At 41.4% G+C, this 16,057-nt stretch overlaps 1 protein-coding gene across 5 annotated transcripts in view; it reads left to right on the top strand.

Annotated features, from left to right (window-relative positions):
- FOXO1 (forkhead box O1) overlaps positions 1-6,264 on the top strand; it is an 87,881-nt gene extending 81,617 nt beyond the window's left edge. For all 5 annotated transcript variants that reach the window (XM_080376058.1, XM_080376057.1, XM_080376056.1 and 2 more), the window contains 2 exons: positions 931-2,287; positions 2,676-6,264. In XM_080376058.1, the coding sequence (XP_080232184.1) occupies positions 931-2,274 (1,344 nt within the window). In that variant the 3' untranslated portion in view covers positions 2,275-2,287; positions 2,676-6,264. The remainder of the gene's footprint in view (positions 1-930; positions 2,288-2,675) is intronic.
- The last annotated feature ends 9,793 nt before the right edge of the window (positions 6,265-16,057 follow it).

Raw genomic sequence — 16,057 nt, 5'->3', positions numbered from 1 at the left:
CAGCTTCGTAATGCAAAGGGTAGTCTCTTGTGAACAGGTCAGCCTGTGGGCTTGGATTTTGGATTTTTGGATTTTTTTTTCTTCTTCTTTTTTATTTTTTGTAGTTAAGAACTGAGTGGCTGAGGAGATAATGAAAAGCTTCAGTACCTCTGGTCAGTCTTGGCACAAGTTATCTTGTGCCCTCCGGTATTAGAAGACTCATTTTTGCATATTAAAATGTTGATTTTGAAAGAGAAAGATGGTTTTATGACTGAGGTTTTAGATGCAATTTTGTCTGTGCTGTTTGCATTACTTTCTCCCTTATGATTTCTTAGGCAATTTGTGATGTTTATTTATAAAAATTAGAACTTAATCCTCAACTGGTTTTCCATATGTGTTTTCTCAGATAACAAGTAATACAAACCTCACTGATGCTCAGTGGCAATACTCACAGGTTGGCATGTTTGCGGGGTTTAGGGATGTGCAGGATGAGAAACCATTACAAGGACCATCGAACAGGATCTAGTATTCCTGAAGTTTGCATAAAATAATAAGAATAAAAAATCCCTGCATGTAATCAGGTTCAACTCATTAGAGTGAAGCTGATAATGAGATCTTCAGTCATCTTCTTGGTCTTCTAGTATATTTTGTCTCCTTTATGAGGGATTTGTATTTTGGAACAGCTCCTTCAGTATTCTATTTAACTTTTTAAGTCAGATGTGATCGGGCCACATGACAGACAAATTGACATGGCAGCTCCTTGTAAGCTCATTTCAGCCAATTTTGAGCGGTGAGCTGATAAAAGATGTTTCCATGCTGGCATGTTTTCCCATATCATGATTACCTTTATGTTTTGTAACAAAAGGAGAGTGTGTTTGGAAACACAAATATTAGTATGCCATAAAAGATGGCGTGTTTTCTCCATTTCTTACACCTTATTTTGTTTTTCAGAATTCAATCCGTCACAACTTGTCTCTGCACAGCAAGTTCATCAGAGTGCAGAATGAGGGAACAGGGAAGAGTTCCTGGTGGATGCTCAATCCTGAAGGAGGAAAGAGTGGCAAATCTCCTAGGAGGCGAGCAGCATCCATGGATAACAACAGCAAGTTTGCTAAAAGCAGAGGCAGAGCTGCCAAGAAAAAAGCATCCCTTCAGTCTGGTCAAGAGGGAAATGGTGACAGCCCCGGTTCGCAGTTCTCGAAGTGGCCTGCAAGCCCCAGCTCTCACAGTAATGATGACTTTGATAACTGGAGTACATTTCGACCTAGAACTAGCTCTAATGCTAGTACAATTAGCGGAAGACTTTCTCCTATTTTGCCAGAGCAAGATGATCTTGGAGATGGGGACGTGCACTCCATGGTATACCCATCATCAGCCACCAAAATGACGTCTACTCTACCTAGCCTTTCAGAGATGAGTAATTCTGAGAACATGGAAAATCTTTTGGATAACCTTAATCTCTTGTCACCTAATACGTCAATGACTGTGTCAACCCAGTCTTCATCTGCTACCCTGATGCAGCAAACACCAGGTTACTCGTTCGCATCCTCGACCACAAGTATAGGTTCACCAAGTCCAGACTACAGGAAATTTACGTATGCTCAGGCTAGCATGAACTCTTTGCCACAGATTCCTATGCAGACTCTTCAAGACAATAAATCAAGCTATGGATCGATGAGCCAATATAACTGTCCTGCAGGACTTCTGAAGGAATTACTGACTTCTGATTCTCCGCCGCACAATGACATCTTGGCATCAGTAGACGGTGGTGTTTCCCAAGCTGGTGGCAGGGCACTGGGCCAAAGTGTGCTGATGGTTGCTAACTCGGTGATGCCAACTTATGGCAGTCAACCGTCCCACAACAAAATGATGAACCCTAACACCCGCTCTCACCAAGGACATAACCAGCCAACACCTGCAGTTAATGGTCGTGCCTTGTCACACACAGTGAACACCATGTCACATACATCAGGTCTAAATCGCTTGTCAACAGTGAAGACTTCTTTACAAGTGCCTATGAGTCACCCGATGCAGATGAATGCTATGAATCCGTACGGCCCTGTTAACAGTTGCAATGGCTACGGAAGGGTGGGAATTGTTTCCCTCCACCAGGAGAAGCTTCCAAGTGACTTAGATGACATGTTAATTGAACGGTTGGACTGTGACATGGAGTCGATTATCCGTAATGACCTTATGGATGGAGAAACATTAGATTTTAACTTTGACAGTGTATTACCTAACCAAAGTTTTCAGCACAGCGTAAAGACAACCACACACAGTTGGGTGTCAGGCTAGGATGTAGTAGGAGGTAAGCTGTGCTTTTTATGATAAATCTGAGAAACAGCTAAATGGAAAAGAGATGCCGAGATGCTTAAAATCTGGGTGGTCTTCTGTGTTGGCATGTGAAGTGCCTCTATTACACTCAGTCACTTTCCAGTCCTTAGTTAGTCTGAAAATCAGGTTTGCACCAGTGCATTAGGATTGCCACGTACCAACTTCTGTTACTTCATGTGGAGCACTGATGTTTTGCCATTGTTATTTTAAACAAAAAACTTGCTGGTAACTAGCAATTAACAAATACATTTTTTTTCCTCATTTAAGGTATCTTAAAGCTAGTTTGAGCATATTTTAATAGATTTAATCTTTTGGTGTGAATGTTAATTTGTTCTTTTTGTTGTTTTTTCTTCCCTTCCTAGGCTACGGTTATATTCTCCAGACTTGTCTGACAGCAGGAACTGAGAAAAGCAGTACAAAGATGTCCTTCACCTTCCTTTTTAATTTTCTTGACAAAGCTATGCGCATGCACTAGCTTTTTTTTGGGTCTTTTTTTTTTTTTTCTTTTTTCTTCCTTTCGTCAGAGTTGGCAGCAGACAGAGTATTTTCCTGTACAGGATGTTTGCCCAAGGTTTGCAGGTTATGTGCTGCTGTAGATAAGAACTGTGCCATTGGAAATTTCATTACTCTGAAGTGCCAAATTCACTACACCATATAATCACAGCAAAGACTCTTACTTACATCATATTGTGCTTTTGGTTTTGTACAGTATGATCTGTAGAAGAAGAATTGTTTTTTAAGACTATCTGTTTTGGTCCAAGAAAAGTTTATAAACTTTTGTAAGAATACTGTGATGATCTCATGCCCTAAGTAAGTTTAACCTTTGTTGATGTTACCTGTGTTTTGATGAATTGAGATAACTGTGGACTTGCCTTGCAGCAGTACGAACTGCATTATTTTACTCAAAATTGCCACACATTTCATATGGGAACAGAATAGCCTGTTAAATACGATCCTACTAAACTCACTGACTATTCAAAGCAAACAGTAGATTAAATGTCATTTGATAAGTTACCTGTATTCCTGTAAATTTTTGCAAGAATATATCTGGATTTCATTGTCAGACTAATGACTTTATTGTTGGACTTAAGAAAATTTTTGGAATACTTTCCAAGCTATTTTTCTTATAATTAAAGTCTACTTTTGTTACATAGTCAACTTAAAAAAAAAAAAAAAAAAAAAATCTGAGATCTGGCAGCATTCATAAACTCTTCATTTTGTACAGTATTTTAACTGGATTAAGTACATGTTTTTATAAATTTCCCTAGCACTTGGGAGTGCTAATAAAGAAAAAGCTTAATAAGGATCTTGAATACAAAACATTTCTGTCCCTTTTTTTGTTGTGTGATGTATAAATATAGACAACTTTATGTTTAGGAAATATTTAATCAGTTTTATATATGCATTTTTAGAAATGTCATCTGCTTCTACTATCATTTTAACTCTGACTACCACAAAGTGTTAAGTATTCATTGTTAGATGCTTGTACAATGCTTCACATTTATATTTATTTCATGGAGGTCTCATAATGTTTGTGCACTCAAGAGCAAGACCTTTGGAGGATGTTGATAATCTTACTAAAATTAATGAAAAAATTGCCATTTGTCCTAAGTGGCACTAGTTCTGGGGTTTGTCAGTGTTTCTATTGTAACGCAGTACGTTTGAAGAGGCAGAAGTGCTTCTTCTAGGGTGGGTGGCTAAAACTTCTGTGACACCTTATTGCAGGACAAAACATTACTTTTTTTTTTTTAATTAAGAAAGATAAAGTAAGTGACAAAGTTATGCAAATACATCAGCTTTACAGTAGGGGAGAACATTATCAACAGAGGGCTTGTTCCTGTGGAAAAACTTGCTGTTGTTGGAGTAAGTACACTGACAACTAATGTCATGACTGAGCATTTTCAGGATTGGGTCTTGGATAAATGATTTCTGATTTTTCATAATCGCACGATGCAGTTTTCATGGATGTATGGATAACAGGTCCCACCTGTCTTTTCACTTTCACACATCATTTGTGCTATAGAAATCCTTGGAGCTCTTTTATGCACTGACAGGATGAACAACTTTTGTGCTAGGGCTGGCGTTGTGAAGAAGGGGAGAAATAAGTATTTTTCCACTGAATTTTCTTTTGTCTACATAGCCCACAACTGGAAAATGTTCTAATTGAAATTTATCTTCCCTGTAGTGATGGCATGTGGTGGAGAAAGAAATGGGATGTGCCAAGAAAACGAAGTTTAGTAACAAGCCATATATTTAATGATCCTGTTGTGACTTTCTTAAGGCTCTGCAACATATTTATTGGTGTGCTAGCATGTAGCTCCCTGTTGGGCTTAAATCACTACTAATTGCAGCTGGTCCTACTTTTGTCCTGTTATGGTTGTCAGCAGTTCCAGAGGCTGATGTTAAGCTATCCTGTGATATGGAATCTCCTCCAGCGTGAAATCAGTCTTTGAAATTCTGTTGAGTAAAATGAAATGTTCTTAGTGCTGAAATCTCAGTGAAGCCACCTGCTTTTACAGGCAAATCTCTCTAGTAGCATCTTTACCATCAAATTCATAGTCTCTGAAACGTGATGGCAAATCCTGGCAGTGGAGCAAGTGGAGGGCTCACATACAGTTTTTTTTCTTTCTGTTGCATGTGCAAAAATGTTTGCTCCTAAACAAGCACTTACATGCATAGACCAAAGCAGCTGTAAAATTCACCTCTGCATGCAAAGAAAACAGTACTTAATGCTATACTCCACGGGGTTGCAGCTGAACATGCTACATTTAATAATATACCTCCTGTTTATTATTTACTGCTACTGTATAACTTCCGGTATACAGATATTTTCTTCATTTCCTTTTATAACTATGAATGACATAAATGTAGCTGTTCCTTAATTACAACAGTCTGTAGGAAGCCCCTTATAATTATTATGAGAAGGCAGTTGTAGATAATCAGAGGTTTGGGCTGTGTGGTCACATTCATTTTCTTCTTTTTTTGTTTTTGTTTTTGTGGTGCCATTCTAATATTTTGCAATTGTAATTCTGGAATACTGTGAAGTCCCGTGAAGGGGAATGCTGTCTGCCTTGAAAGCAAACATTATGTGACCTCTAGTAATAAATCCTTTTTCAGTAAAAGTACCAAGTTTCTGGAGTAACTTAGTTTGTCAGAATTGTTGTAAATGATTGGTTTGTGAATTGTGCAGATGATCTTACCTATGCAGCCTTGTTTTTGACCTTTCTCTGGTTTGTACTGTTATTAAAAGTTTATTGTATTATAGAGCTGTTCAGATATTTTAAATATAAAGATGTATTGTTTCCATAATATAGCTATACGATATATGTTTAGGTAGTAGATGCATTAATTGGAAAGCTCTGCTTTGATAAACTGACAATTTGCCTACATCTATAAGCAAAAGTCATATTGCTTATTATTGGCTTAAGTCAACAGAGCATCCCTAAGAAGAGAAGTTAAAATTGGACCAATTATAAAACAGTCTAAAATTTGCACTTGTTAAACCACTGGATATATGTTAGTACTTTTTTATTTTTTTACTGATTTGAAATTCCTATTTTCATTATGAAATTGCTAGGATCCTTAATTTATGACTGATTTTAAATAAGGTATTCTCATTATTATTTTGGTAATCATAATGTAAAATGCATCATGGTTTATGCAAGCAAAAAGCAAATTACTCTGCATTAAAACTGGCCTCCTTTTTGAGAGTGTTCCACAAACCAGCAATATCGTGAGAGATTGGCATGTACATACTGCTAGTTCTATTTGCGAGTGGTGTGACAGCTCTTCAACGCTTCACTGCTCTGACTTAGTCACATTGCAGAATTAAAATTCATACGTGGATATTTTCAGAAAAAGTGCCTGATGTACTTCTACAGACACACGAGAACAATCCCTGACAGTTTGTTGTATAAAGCCATAAATGTATATAAATAATGTTTAAAAGGTTTTGTGTCCTTTCTTGTATACAGAAAATGAGATTTGTACCAGGATTCTACTTGTGATTAGTAATCCTTCTACTCAGACGTTGTCGTAATCACTTTCCTTACCGCGTAATCTTTTTAATGATGATGATCCCATTTGGACAATCCTGATGGCATTAGCAATTTTATACAGAAAAATACCTCATGGTACCAAGTCTTGCCTGACAAGATGATACCATATGAATGAGCAAACACTAACTGCAGAATACTCAACAAATTTTCCATTACTGGGTATAAAGGGATTTCTCTCTCTTGGCATTGCTTCTGGAATTGGAACTGTGGCAGGTACAGGAACCTAATAGGGCTGTGTTACCAGTGTTTTGTCACAACAGTGTGTGCTAAAAGTAACTTGTTTACAAGTCTTTGGGACTAAACGCAAGAAGAATCCATGCCTGACTCTTAGGGCTCATGAGAGATCTTTGTGTAGAGACGCTTTGTTACTGGAAGCTGCATTAGGCAGCATCGGACCGTGTTGCCAGTGCTTCAAACAAGCCTAGTTCAGAGAAAATTACAAAAAAAAAAGTCCTGAAATCCATTCAGAATGGGGATTTGTAAGTATAAGCTCTTAATAAAATTGCTATGACATGAGATGGTAATTAGTGTATCAGAATGTTATGTAATGCATTGTTAAAGAAGGAAAAAAAAAAAAAGGACATTAACATCCATCAAACCGCAGGAAAGAATTAGTCTTTTAGTCCAAATTACATGTTAGCTCCTAATGCTATTAAATGTGGGAGAGAGCCGGCTCTGGAAGGACATTTTTCTCTTCCTTCCGCTCCCCCTGTCGAAATGACAAAGTCCTCTTGGCCCTTTTTACCTTCATTTTTGCCTCTTGCCTGCCTCTGCCCCTCCTGCCTTCCTGAAGTACATACTTTTTCCTCAGGGTAAGAGTTTTTTCGTTGCCGAATGTTTGGGTGCTATAGGCCAGCCTGCATGGTGCTGCTCCTCTCGCAGCCGTGCTTTGCACCGTGGCGGCAGGAGTGCTGATGGGGAGTAGAGAGCGCCGGAATGTCTTAAGGGTTGTTTCTTTTTAAATTTAGATTGTGTTTCAAAACAGAGCTGGAAGAAAGAAGGAGAGGCTGCCAAAGCAGACAGCCAATAACACCCACGCCACAGTAGTTTGTGAGGCCCGGATCCCTGCTTGCCTGCAGGTGGGGAGGGAGGGGGGTGGCAGAGCGCAGGCTTTAAATGAATTGCTGGCAAAATTGCCAGTTTGATTTTAAAGTGATCAGAGGTAGAACTAAAGAGCATGGAAGAATGTGTTGCACATAAACCCAGAATCATTTACAGATATTTAAAAATTAATTTCCCCTGTCCTTTGCAGTTGCATCTTTATTTTAGCTTTACCCTTTTCTCTACAGTGTACATTTTGGAAGGGGTTTTGCACATTAGGGGAAGCTGAGGATATCTTCACTGGCATTTTGAAAAGCCTGACTTCTGGAATGGGAGGGTTGTAAGATCAAAAGATACTCCTTTTGGGTGTTCGTGAAGCCATTGTTGGAAAGGATGTACATCTAACTGGTACATGGCTAGTTACTGCTGTCAGGAGAGGTAGTCAAAGCTTGCCTCTTGGGAAGGGGCCGGCTAGCAATTTATGCCAATCAGGCAACAAGGGATTTGAATCTGCTGATCAAGTACAGAAACCTCAAAGCATCCTTGTGCTCTGACTCAGTTCTGCATCAATGTAATAAACATGTTTTTGTGCAGAAATAGCATCAGGTATTATGTCATGTCAGTTGATAATCCAATTAAAAATACAAATAGTGTTAGATGTTGCGACCATTTATTGTGGAGCTGGTGTGCAAAGATGGGTTTTGTGAAGATCCTGAGAAGGAATAACTTGCACTGATCAGTGCCTGTGGTCATGCCCGCTGCTGGAACTGTATGCAAATCCCTGTTCATTACCTGGTGATGTTTTCCTTGGGGTAATGTTCTGGCATGTGCCAAAATGATAGCCAAAATGAGGAGGCAGGGACAGCGCCCCATCTTATTTTATTTTATGTTTTCCTGCTTGCCGTCGGACCCTCGGGCAATCAGACATTTTGCATGTATTTTTTGCAAGTAAACTTCTTGCGTGGGTGTTTATCACTGAGTTGGTGGGAAAAGGGATGAGGTCTTCATGCACTACAACTGGAGGAGCACTGCAGGAAACTTCTGGTGGGTATAATAGGGCTTTGGAGTGGAGAACTGGGCAAAGAACTCATTCATAACTTAGAGCCTCAACATTTTATATCCTTGATAGGTGCTCATCTATAGTTGCTCATGCCATCTTTAAATGAAGAGGCCTTTCTAAGTGGTTACATTTCCTCTTCAGTGCCCTATGATGATACCACCTGAGCAGACAACTTGCACAAGAGCTTTGCTGGGTCTCCAGGGACGTGGGGAACTGTGGCAAGAATGTCTAAATAGTTTCTGAAATATTCAGTCGACCTGAATTTTGCTGAAGTCAGGTGTTAATGGAAAAGGCCGTTATAGAAGTGCATGTATATGCATTAGAAAGGGAGGGGGGGATGAGAAATTCTGCAGGTACAACAAGCTGATTTCTGCGATGATGAAGCAGGGCAAGTCGTTGTTTTGAGGGGTAAAGGAGGCTGGATTTCTCTGGGGTAAGGGCTCAATGTAGCAAAAAAAGATTTACTGCTGGATTTTGAAGTTGTGTCCAGTAGCAGCTAAGACAGCACAGTATCCTGGCCTGATCTGTTGCTTGGGACTTTCTGACCAGGTGAAAACAAGTGATGAGCTGTGAAACCTTGTGGCAACTGGAGTTTCATCTCAGGAGCCCAAATAAGTTACCACTTCCTGCTCCTCCCTTTCTTTCCCCTTCACCCCATCGATATACAGCACTTGACAGGAGCGTTACTGTTGGGGTTGTTTTTTTAAATCTGTCCACCCTGCTCAGAGGAGTCGGGCTAGGCAAGGCCCTGTGTCCTTTCAGCCCCAACATTGGTGGCTGAGCTGTGCTAAGTTAGCTCTTTGCCTCCTCTGAGCTGTGCCAAGTTAAGTTTTTTGCCTCCTCCTCCCTTAGCCCATACAACGGGCCTCTCAAATTAACACCCAAATGAGCCTGAAAGCCAAAGGTGATTCACTCCAGGAGATGACTCCAGGAGCCCTTTGAGGTGGGAAGTTTCATCAGCCTGTGGCTCTCCTGCTAGGGGGATTCTAAACTGAAAATAGCCTGGGGGTGGCAGGTGAAGTCCTGGGAAAGAGGTTTGTCTAGGAGCCATGCAGCTGCTCTGCCACTCGCCCTCTCCCACCCTGCCCTGGTGTCCTTTAACCCTCGCCTTGGTGGTCTGCAAGGCAAGGCTTTCACAGGGCTTTCTGAGCAGGGTTTCCACAGGCCAGATTTCTCATTCTGCTGCAGGAAAACTCTGCTGGTGTAAGCTCATGTGTCAGGAAGTTTATTTTGAGCATAAAGTAAGAAGTGCGGCCCTCCTGCCTACAGACTTCTTGCACAGCTGGCTGTCTTCATCCCAGTGGTCCTGGTGAGGTAGGTGCAGAAAGCCAAGAGCCTGCTGGTGACTGAGCAGCGTGCCAGGCAGATGGGGCTATACTGACTCCAAAAAGAATATTGAATAATAATGTTTGATGTAATTATATTGAATATGCTGGACTCCAATGTGACTGCTGGGAAACCCGTTGCTTAAGTAGGACTTGGTGCCAGATAAATTAAGTTAAAAAAAGGGCGATGCTGATCTTTGCAAGAGGTGCTAGTACAATCATAGGAACATCATAGGAACCAGGCTTGACTTCCATGTGGGGTAACTTCACAGAACGTGTAACACAGGCTCAGTGACATGAGGGAGACAGCAGCCATGTTCCTGCTGGAGGGAGGGACCTGTGCTTCATGGGTATGGTGAAGTCAGTGAGCATGGGGACACAAGTGATCAGTGGTTTGAGAAATTTCCTCATCTAAGTTCCTGAGCCAACTGGGATGTAATGGAAGTCCTCTCAGTGCCTACATTGCTCTAAAGGGTTCGCCATCCGAGTGCCAGTAGTACTTGGCTTTTCCAGACTAGGGAAGCTGCCATTGCCTTCCCTCAAGGACCTGTGCTGTTCAACGAGTTTGAACAACAACCAGCAGAAGCAGCCAATGACTGAATTGCTGAGTGCACCGTTATACGTGGTAGTAAAATGTCAGGCTGTGCCAAGAGCTGCAGACGGGGTTCAGCTTATTTTGTGACTAGCTGATAAACCAGCAGATACGATAAAGTGTTGATGAATGTGAAACTGAACAGTGGAGAAGGGAAAAGTGAATCTAGTGCACATGGTTGCATAATGAACCCTGGATGAGGTCCTACCACCATGAGAAAGATCTTAGAGTCATTGGAAGGATTTCTTACAAGTCTCGACTCACAATTAGCTGAGGACAGAAAGACACAGCAGGAATAAGAGTAGGAGAAGAGAAAGAGAAACATCTGTTGTGCCACTGTTTACATGCAAAATACACCTATATTGTAAATATTGCATGCTGCTTGGTTTTCAAAGGCTGTATTGCAGGGCTACAAAGAGCCAGGAGCAGAGGCTAAAAAGAAGGGATGAGTGAGGATGGCTGTAGCTGAGTGAGGTGATAGAGGTTTGTAAAATTGTGAATACTGTGGAGAAGACAAATAGGAAATGATTAATCAGTATTTCTCGTGACACAGCTGGGGGCACCCAATGAAATGATCAGGCAACAGGTTTAAAACAAGAGGAAGTACTTCTTCACACAGTACGTAATTAAAATTTGGAACTTAATGCCACAGGATGTTGTGGAGGCCAAAAGTATAAATGGATTCAAAAAAGGTTTATACAAATTAATAGAAAATAGGTCCATCAGTGGCTATTAAGTACAATGGCCCGGATGTGGCGTCTAGTTCAGGAAGTCTCTAAATGGCCAGTTGCTGGAAGCTTGGAGCATGTACCAGGGAAAGGATTACTCAGTCTATGACCCACTCCTTATGGTCTTTCCTCCTGCACATCCGCTGCTGACCGCTATCGGGCACTGGACATTGGCATAAGTGGACCTTTGATCTGACCTTACAAGGGTTATCTTCAGATTCTTAGTTGTGCTGGGAATAGGTACAGCCAGAAAGAGCTGCCCAACACCCTTCTGTGAGGAGGTTCCAAACATCTGTGTGTCCCTTTCCAGTTGTCTCTCTGTGGTCATGGACTGGTTGGCTCTGTGTTGGGACTCTTGATATCTTTTACTGGGAGGTGTCAGCTGCGTTCTCACCATAATAAACTATGATGTAACAAGTGCAAAGTACCTGGATTACCTAGATTTGTAAGCTTTTAGGGCAGAAAAAAATGCACAAGGAAAACACAGCAGGGAGAAAAAAACCCCCTCGCTTCTTCCCAAGTAGCTTTTCCCTAGCAGCTCTGTGGAGGCTGTGCTTAGAGCAGGGATTAGATAATGTGCTACCAATCCCAGCCTCCCTTCTACACCACCCATGACTAAAGCACTATTTTTTTTCCTCTTTTTTTGGCAGATAAAGGGTTAAAGTAATTCATGTAGGCATGTGCAAGCCTTTCAAAGACAGTCAACATTGGTACTGGACAGTGAGCCTAGCAGAACTGGTCTAGTAGTAGTAATGTGTCAGTGGTACCAACTTCTCCAGTGCTGACAGATAAGGTCAGCCAGAAGAGAAATGTGTGTGAAATATGCAGTTTTATCTCTTTCTAAATATTTTAATGATGTAGAATGGAGCTCTAGTGGTGGACAGAACAGCATTTTCTTGCTGGATCTAGTTTGAGCTCTTTCCTTTGTATGTTAACAGAATGACACCAGGCTTGTTAACTCATCATAACTGATCAAGAAATGCTGACCTAAACATGAAGGAAAGGTAAGGCTTGTTATCCTGCCTATAGCTGTGACAGCCCATTATAGGGCTTCATGTGAAGAGGCACTGAGTAGACATCACAACCGAGTCTTGAATGCCAGCAGCTATAAATACTGGGTGAGAGTGAATTTATGCTGTAGCTCTCCAGTCAACATGCAGGAAATCACAGACTTCACTCAAGTGTTGAAAATATAATGCTAATGGACTACCATATGCATTGCAAACGTAGCTGCCTTTCCTTAGATCTGTGTCCAAAGCTGCTTCCTTTGCAAAGCTTTGAAATGTGAAGTCTGATCTATGCTGACTCTTCTCAAAACATTCAAAAAGAATTTTTAAGAAAACTGTCACCTCTGTATGTTCCCCTTCAAAAGCGAGTGGTTATTTTCTCTAAATTGCCACTATTAAAAGAAAGTGGAGATATCTAAACCTCCATAAATGCAACCTATAAGTTTTTTAAATTAACATAATGTTTGGTGCTTCAACTGACTGAAACCTGGGCTTTTTAATGTATTTCAAATTGAATAATAGAGAACCATGTGTTTTATAAAGCACTGGTTAGGCATTATTATTAAGCAGATCGATTCCCTCTTTGTCTTTTCTCACCCACCTTCTCCTTGCCAATAGGTTTGGCAACGGCTTAGTGATCCCCAAATCATGGGTGCAATGTTAAAGACTGGGCACCCAGAGCTCTTTCCTGTTTATATCATCATCTGTGATTATTTAGCAGCTTCTCTTTTGCTCACTTTCATTAGTAGTGTTCACAAGGTGTGAAAGCATTTCCCAAACATGATGAAAAGATTCCTGTTTCTGAAAAAGCTTGCAGCTGATGATTTGTAGTAAGCAATGGTTTTGTATAACTGGTTTTGAAGGCTGCTATGTCTCTCCTCAAAGTTTCCTAGTTTGTCCTGAACCAGACTTTGATTGCATTAGCCATTAGCAACATTAAGGTATGTTGAGGTCATTGTGAGAGCTTCAGGAAGCTCTCTGCCACCCAGGAAGCTTTCTGCCACCCATTCCCAAAGCTGTGCAGACACTCTGAGCCTATAGCAAATGCAAAGCAAAACATGTGAGCCTACTCCCTCTGAATCAACTTTATTTGGAGGTGATTTTTATCAACTTTTTTTCTTTTTTTTTTTCCTCTTGTGAAATGGTTTGCTGGTATTTACACAGTCAGTTACTGCGGCTCTGTGGAGAAGTGGTAACTTCTATCAAGCAGAAGTTATGACTTCTTGAACCTTTGGCCATGTAAAGGGAACCCACAACCTAGTTGACCGTGACAGCTCCCTTATTCACTGCATTTCTGTGCATCCTCATAATTTGACTGAGGAAGGCCTCGTAATTCCCTAATTTAAGACGCAATTGCATACCACCATTACAGTTGCCTTTTGCGCATTAGTTAACTGAGTGATGATACAAAGCTGTTTCTGGCAGCCAAGGGGATGAAATCCAGCTGGCAGAGCTGCTGGCGTGGGGTCTCAGGCAGGCAGCCCTGCTCTCTCTGTGTTTCTGGTGCTGCTGTGCTAATTGCTGGAATGTGACTCCTACCCACGGCACAAGGGGAGAGCATGAGCCCTGGCAAAAGAAGGCTCGCCTAGCCCACTGCCAAATCCCTGGCTGCCCCCAGCTGTTCAGGCTGCTCAGCTTGGGTAAGTCGCTTCTGCAATGCAAGTGCTTGGGAGCTGCCCACCAGCAGCCCCGAGCCCTCCATGCTGATGGCTGCGTGAAGGGAGTGGTCCTTGCAGGGCACACGATGGCGTTGATTTTCTGGTTTCGTTTTAAGGATTTAGTTTATCCAGTTGGGAAAACACTCATCAAAGGCAGTAGGTAGGATGGTCTCCGATTCTGTGTGGTCAGGTTCTTAGAGGCTTTAGTAGTGCAGGCATAATAAATTGTCCTCAGCAGTTGCGAAAGCAGCCTCTAACTTCAGCAGCGCTGGAAACCATGGGAAGACAGCATTTGTGTTTACTTTGGGTGAGCGCTATCTGTTGAAAAGGGGACTCTAGGGGACTTTTATTTTTTTTTTAGGGGAGTACTGTTTTAAACATTCAAAAGTGTGATTTTTAAGGTCCTGATGCATTCATGATGTTTGAAAATTACTTGCTTATTGCTCAGATAAGCATGGATTCTGATATATTGATAAGAACAGGTTTAATGAGAAGGGAGGGGATTTTGGACTTATTTTTCTCAAGACAAAAGAAAAACGCAGCTCTGATCAGTAAATTTAAATTAAAAAAAAATAATCTTTATTCCTTCATGCTCTTTTGGGTTATAGACAATTCTGAAACATGTTTAACTATACATGTGAACAAGGCACATCTTAGTTATTAGGTTATTAGGCTTGTGTGGAGATATAGTTGACTTTTAGTATGACACAGTCAAAAATCCAATAATGTGGAGCACAGATATAAACATAGTCCTTGACAGATGATGGAAATCAAGGGGTGCTAGGCTTCTGGGTCCCCTATTTTTAATCCTGTTCCTATGGTCCTCCCTTCTTTGGAGAGATTTGTACTGCTACTTATCAGCATAGTATATGGACGAATGGGGCCCCACTGGGCTGGGTGTTGGAAAAACCTGCTCCAGGAAATCATCTCTGATTTGCAGCCTTTATGGTCTTTGTTGAGAAAAGGGAAGCAGGGTGGGAAAAGGGAAAACAAAGAAATGGATTGAGTGGCATGCTGGCAAACAGTGTTATGATCCAAATCTTTCATTTTTGATTTTGTTGTGGTTAGCAAGAGAGAAGCTGAGTGGAAGGAAAAGCAGAAGGGCATGAGTTGAAAAAAGATATGGAGGTAAACGAAATGGGATTGGAGAGGAGAGGTAAGGGCCAGGTGGAGAAAGTAATGGGAAAGAGCAGACTCAGTTACTGGTCAGTGCAGGACAGGGCAAGCTGGGGAGAGTTACTAGGCATTCAAACCAGTGGCTTGGCAAGATAGACCTTGTCTGAGAGTTACTGTGTTGAAAAGAGCCAGCAAAAATTGCTTGGGGAGCAACCTCACGTGTCCAGGCAAAACAGCTTCTCAGCCAGTATGTCCTGTGTGGCATTGTACGCTCTTTTTGCCAAAGCTGATAAAGTAACCCAAAACAATGAGCTTAATGGAGGTATTCATAGCTGAATGAGTAACTGTATAATATTATGGAGTTTATTGACAGTCCTTTATAACATGAATAGTCTAGACTACATATGGAGAGTGTTTGGCCACCAGGCTGCTGGGAACCATGGGCTCCCAGCTCCTGGAGGAGTCATTAATGGTATCTGTATGGCTGATCAGCTGTGAACCATGAAAATAAGCACATTGGCAGTCGCTGTGAGAGCCTGACACCAGGTAGAGCCATTCTTAGTGCAAGTGTGGTACCAGCTGAACTGAAACGAGGCAGATGGCAATGGAAACTGAGATTATTCAGAAATGAAACTGTCTTTGAAAGACAAAATGTTACCTGAATCCCTAGGGCTACAAGTGGAGATGTATCTTGGGTTTTGTTTCCAAGACATCAAATCTGTTTTCAGATTTTCCTAAATACATCTTTGCTTGCTATATCAGCTTCTAAGCTATCATCTATTTGCTCACAGGATCAAGGTGAATCAGATGAATTTGCGGTGTCTAGGCAGACAGTCTCAAGAAAATGGTGGACACATGCACTCCTCAAAGACCTGTTGTCAAGGCTGTGGAGCGGGCTGGTTTTCTGCCCATCTTTAGGGAAACTGGAAATGGGATTCATGTAGCTAAGTGCTGAGTTTTGGGATGGGACTATTAGTGTTCTGTGCAAACTGGCACTCACCTGCAAAAAGAAACAGCTGACACACCTTTCAGCTCCAGCCAAATCCAACACTGTCTGTGGCTCCACGTTAGTGACTGTAGAGCGTTAGAGACTCCAGCTACTTGTCCTGGCCCTTTTGCTGACCATGCAAGGCAGCTGCTCAGGGAACCGGCTCAGGGA

The sequence above is a fragment of the Falco punctatus genome, assembly GCF_963210335.1.
Source record: "Falco punctatus genome assembly, chromosome: 2".
Classification (NCBI taxonomy): domain Eukaryota; kingdom Metazoa; phylum Chordata; class Aves; order Falconiformes; family Falconidae; genus Falco; species Falco punctatus.
The sequence above is the reverse complement of the archived record's forward strand: the minus strand, read 5'-3'. Positions and strand labels throughout refer to the sequence as shown.